Source organism: Aegilops tauschii, chromosome 7 (assembly GCF_002575655.3).
Source record: "Aegilops tauschii subsp. strangulata cultivar AL8/78 chromosome 7, Aet v6.0, whole genome shotgun sequence".
Classification (NCBI taxonomy): domain Eukaryota; kingdom Viridiplantae; phylum Streptophyta; class Magnoliopsida; order Poales; family Poaceae; genus Aegilops; species Aegilops tauschii.
Window position 1 is genome coordinate 558,125,936 of NC_053041.3, and position 4,264 is coordinate 558,130,199.

At 48.9% G+C, this 4,264-nt stretch overlaps 1 protein-coding gene across 1 annotated transcript; it reads left to right on the forward strand.

Annotated features, from left to right (window-relative positions):
• Positions 1-1,983: 1,983 nt before the first annotated feature.
• On the forward strand, positions 1,984-3,325 carry LOC109749844 (E3 ubiquitin-protein ligase BOI). Its single transcript, XM_020308786.4, has 2 exons — positions 1,984-2,481; positions 2,562-3,325. Exons 1-2 carry the CDS (start codon positions 2,089-2,091, stop codon positions 3,111-3,113), a joined length of 945 nt encoding a protein of 314 aa, XP_020164375.1. The 5' UTR covers positions 1,984-2,088; the 3' UTR covers positions 3,114-3,325.
• The last annotated feature ends 939 nt before the right edge of the window (positions 3,326-4,264 follow it).

Genomic DNA, 4,264 nt, shown 5'->3' on the forward strand with positions numbered 1-4,264 from the left:
GCCCCTTGAGGTAGCTGAATGGGAGCGGATGCGTAATATCCTAGATGGTGCCCAGCCTTCACCTGGCTAGGATGTGGTGACATGGCGTCTTGGACCATCAGGGAGCTTTTCTACGGGCTCGCTATATAGAGAGATCTTCAAAAGCTCGACGCCATGCGACTTATCGGGGATTTGGAAAGCAAGGCTTCCAGCAAAGATAAAAAATTTCCTCTGGTAGGCGGCGCATAACCGTATCACTAGTGGGGATCAAATACAAAAACGGAGGGGGTCGGGTGATGGGAAATGTATTTGGTGCGGAGAGGGAGAGGACCATGACCACATTCTATTCAGATGTGTGATGGATAGATTTGTCTGGAGTGCCGTCGAGGAAGTTATGGGATGCTCTTGGAATCCTCGTGGCTTCTCGGACTTCTTCCGCTTAGCAAGCTCCACCATGGGAAGGGATAGGAGGATGGCTTGGGTGGGATTCGGGGTCATCGCATGGGCCCTTTGGACAACTAGAAATAAAGCCTTCATAGAGGATCAATTCATTCGTCGTCCGGTTGATCTCCTATACAAAATGGTGTCTTTCTTGCAGCTATGGAAACTACTGGCAAGAAACTCGGACATAGGACAGGTGGAGGAGCTCGCAAACAAGGTGGGAGCAAAGTGCACTGATCTACGATGGGCCCCGTAGGGTTAACAGCGGCATGTGGCCGTCCAAGCTACCTTGACAGCTCTTTTGCCTTCTGCGCGTCATAGCTTCATTAGTCTAGTTTCGCGGTGCGTCGTATTTCAGGCATGTGGCCTTGTATACCCAGTACTTTCTTTCCTTGTTTTTCGTTGCACTTTCTAAGGGCCTCATTCTAAGGCCGGGCAGATGCCTCCGTTCTAAAAAAAATCCACTTAATACGTACTGCTGTAAGTTGTTTCCTTGTGCGTAAAAGTCCATCGCTTCCAGTACGCACTACTCTTCGAATATAGCGGTTAGCTAATTTGTTTGGTCGTTCGTTATTGTTTTCCAAAGATATGCGTATATGGTTTTCCAAAGACACGCATATATTTAGCCGTATATTATTACTCATATTTTTTTTCCAGTGATGATACGTGTGTGGATCTGCACAGTTTTTGTACAATTTTACAAGTCATGTGCTTGACCTTGTTACGTGCGGTTCTATTTTGGCGCCTACGTGATCATCTGTATCCCGCAATTAAAAGACAATCGACGCTCCACTTTTGTAGAGATCTTTTTTGGGAAATCAAATTAAAATAAAAGCTGGCGGTAGTTTCGTCCAAGTAATTAAAGGTCGGGATCGATTGGGATTTGCACCAAAGTACAGGCAAGAATGAATGAATGGTCGATCTGTACGTTCTCACCAAAATCAATTCTACCTCTGCATCCACGCTTTAACTTACTCCCTTATTATTTTCCTATATATATACAGCTAGCCAGCCAAAAAACGCCTAATATCTCAGGTAGCACATTAAAGTACGTACGTTGATTCTGAGCGCATGCAGTTTCCTTCCTCCCCGAATTGCCCTCCCCTAACCACGGCTTTCGATTCCTGATCTTTACCAAGTCCAGAGACCAGAGCGCGTAATTTGTTTTGCTTTGTTTCCTTACACCCCAAGATTCGTGCAGAGATCAACGCCTCAACAATGCCTGCTGATTTGGCGCCAGAACATATAACCACTAACTTAAACGATATATACATACAGTATATGGATGGAATTCGTCTGGAACGGAAGCCAGCAATTTCGGTGCAGAAAGGTAATATAACACGGCGAATTCGTGGTCTCCACTCCAAATTTAGGGAGAGATTGAAACGGACGCCATAAATAAAAGGAAAAATCCCTACTAAAAAGGAGACGGGTTAACTATTGGGGGCCGGTCAATCTCATCGTCAGTTGCTTTCTCACTCAGGCCAGGGCCAGGAGGCGAGGACGTGGACGCCAACCAAAACCCGGTCACGCACCATAAATACTCGGCTGCCTGCCATCTACGGACCTCCTTTCTTTGCCGCATCTGACTAACTCCGGGGACGCATCGCCTTGGCTTGGCAGTATATATAGGAGCTAGCGGACGACGCGCGCGCCCCATCAATCGCCATGGCTGTGGACCTGCAACGCCTGCGCCACATGTTACTCACCACCGGCGCCGGCGCCGGCCACCACCAGCTCGCCTCCGCCGCTGCTATACCAGAGAGTGGGCCTTGTTATGGTGCTGCGGTGCCGAGCCAGCGGCAGCACCAGCCGTACGGCGACCACTTCATGCTGCCGCCGCCACCGACGACGTCGCCGGCCGCGGAGCAGTATTCGGAGTTCTTGGCGATTGCTGCGACTGATCTGGCGAAGAAGGACGTCAGCCCCGACGGTGCTCAGGAAATGATCACCAAGAAGCGGAGGCGCGACGAGCAGTCGTCGATGCTTGGCGCGGCCGACGTTCTTGCGGCCCACGTCCAGCAGCAGACCATCGACATCGACCGCATCCTGCTCAAACATGTAAGTCCCATACCATGATCAAATCGCCGCCACCGATCGATACTTTGAGTTTCAGGCTTTAACCGTGGTCGATGATGCAGGCGAGGAAGATGAAGACTACTTTGGCGGAGCAGAGGCAGAGCCAGACGAGGCTTATCGTCTCGGCCGTGGAGGCCAGGGCGGCGAAGCGGCTCAAGGCCAAGGACGAGGAGATTGAGCGGATCAGGAGCATGAACTGGGCGCTCGAGGAGCGCCTTCGGAACCTCTTCATGGAGGCCCAGATGTGGCGCGACGTCGCGCAGTCCCACGAGGCCACGGCCAACGTGCTCCGTGGCGACCTGCAGCGGGCGCTCGACGTCCAGGCCGTCCATGGCGGTGGAAGCGGCCACGGTCAGGAAGACGACGCCGAGTCGTGCTGCTGGGGGGAGAACCAGGTGCCCCTCTGCGCGGAGGAGGAGGTGGGCACGCCGGTAGTGGAGGAGCGTCACGCGACAGGAGCAGGAAGGTGCAAGGGGTGCCGCGAGGGCGCGGCCGTTGTGCTGCTGCTGCCGTGCCGGCACCTCTGCGTGTGCGCGCCGTGCGCGGCCGCGGCGCAGGCGTGCCCGGTGTGCGGAAGCGCCAAGAATGGCAGCGTCTGCGTCAACTTTTCGTGATGCGGGAGGAATAGTTTTAGAGTCGACATTTTGTTTCCTTCTCAAACTTTACTACAGTCGACTTTAGTTTTGTTTTCTTCACTTTTTTGTTGTTGTTGACGGGGCTGATAGGGCAATGGTTGGATGACATAGATATCAGAGGAGGAGTTTCCCTTGATGTCAAAAAAAAAGGGGGGGTTTCCCTTCTTTTGTTCAATTTTAGTTTTTTGCTCGAGCTGTTGGATCAATTGTTCAACAAGAAAAAAAAAAAACAATTCATAATATTCCAAGATGTATGCTTCAAATTAAATACATAGATTAGAAAATTGAACAATATATATGGGTTTGTGATTTGCGGCGACTTAGGTAAGCACGGTGGAAGATGGTGGAGATAGTGTAAACATACGCATGGAGACATTAGCGACAAGGAGATGACATCAACGACTATGGCGGGTGGGGAGGGAGGGGGGAGGGGAGAAAGGAGGTCAAGAAGGATGCAGGAAGTGCTGATTTAGATTTACACAACAGGGAAGTGGGTTGAAGATAGGAACCCGATTTAGATTTAATGGTCCAAAGATTGACTTGAATTTAAGGAAAAATGTCTTCGCTGACAAAAGGTTGGTTGCCTTAATTCGTAAAAACAATCATATAAAAATTCATTATTTAATTGATTCAGATCCAACAATCCAAAGATTGATTTAAATTTATAGAAAATATGCTCAACTGGCAAAAAGGTTGGTTGCCGAAATTCATTAAAAATGACTGTATAGAAGGTCATTATTTAATTGATTTGGATCCAACTGTCCAAAGATTCATTTGAATTTATAGAAAATTTGCTCGGCTGGCAAAAGGTTGGTTGACTAAATTCATACAACCGAATATATAGAAGACCATTATTCCTTATTTAATTTCATTTATGTGGTGGTGAAGAAGGTGTTTTGTCTCCTAGCGGTGCATGTGGCGAAAGACTCGCTGGGTTTACAATTTATAGATCTTGCGAAAGGAAGATAGGAACCGTTGTTCTAAGTCCTTATTGTAAAGAAACAATATGAAATAATAATGATATCGTGTTACTGATAATGATGAGTACATGTGCATATACTGTTCGGAGGGATGCATGGCCTAGATGCAACGGTTCTAGGTGACGCGCGCGAAGGGATACGTCCGTTGCT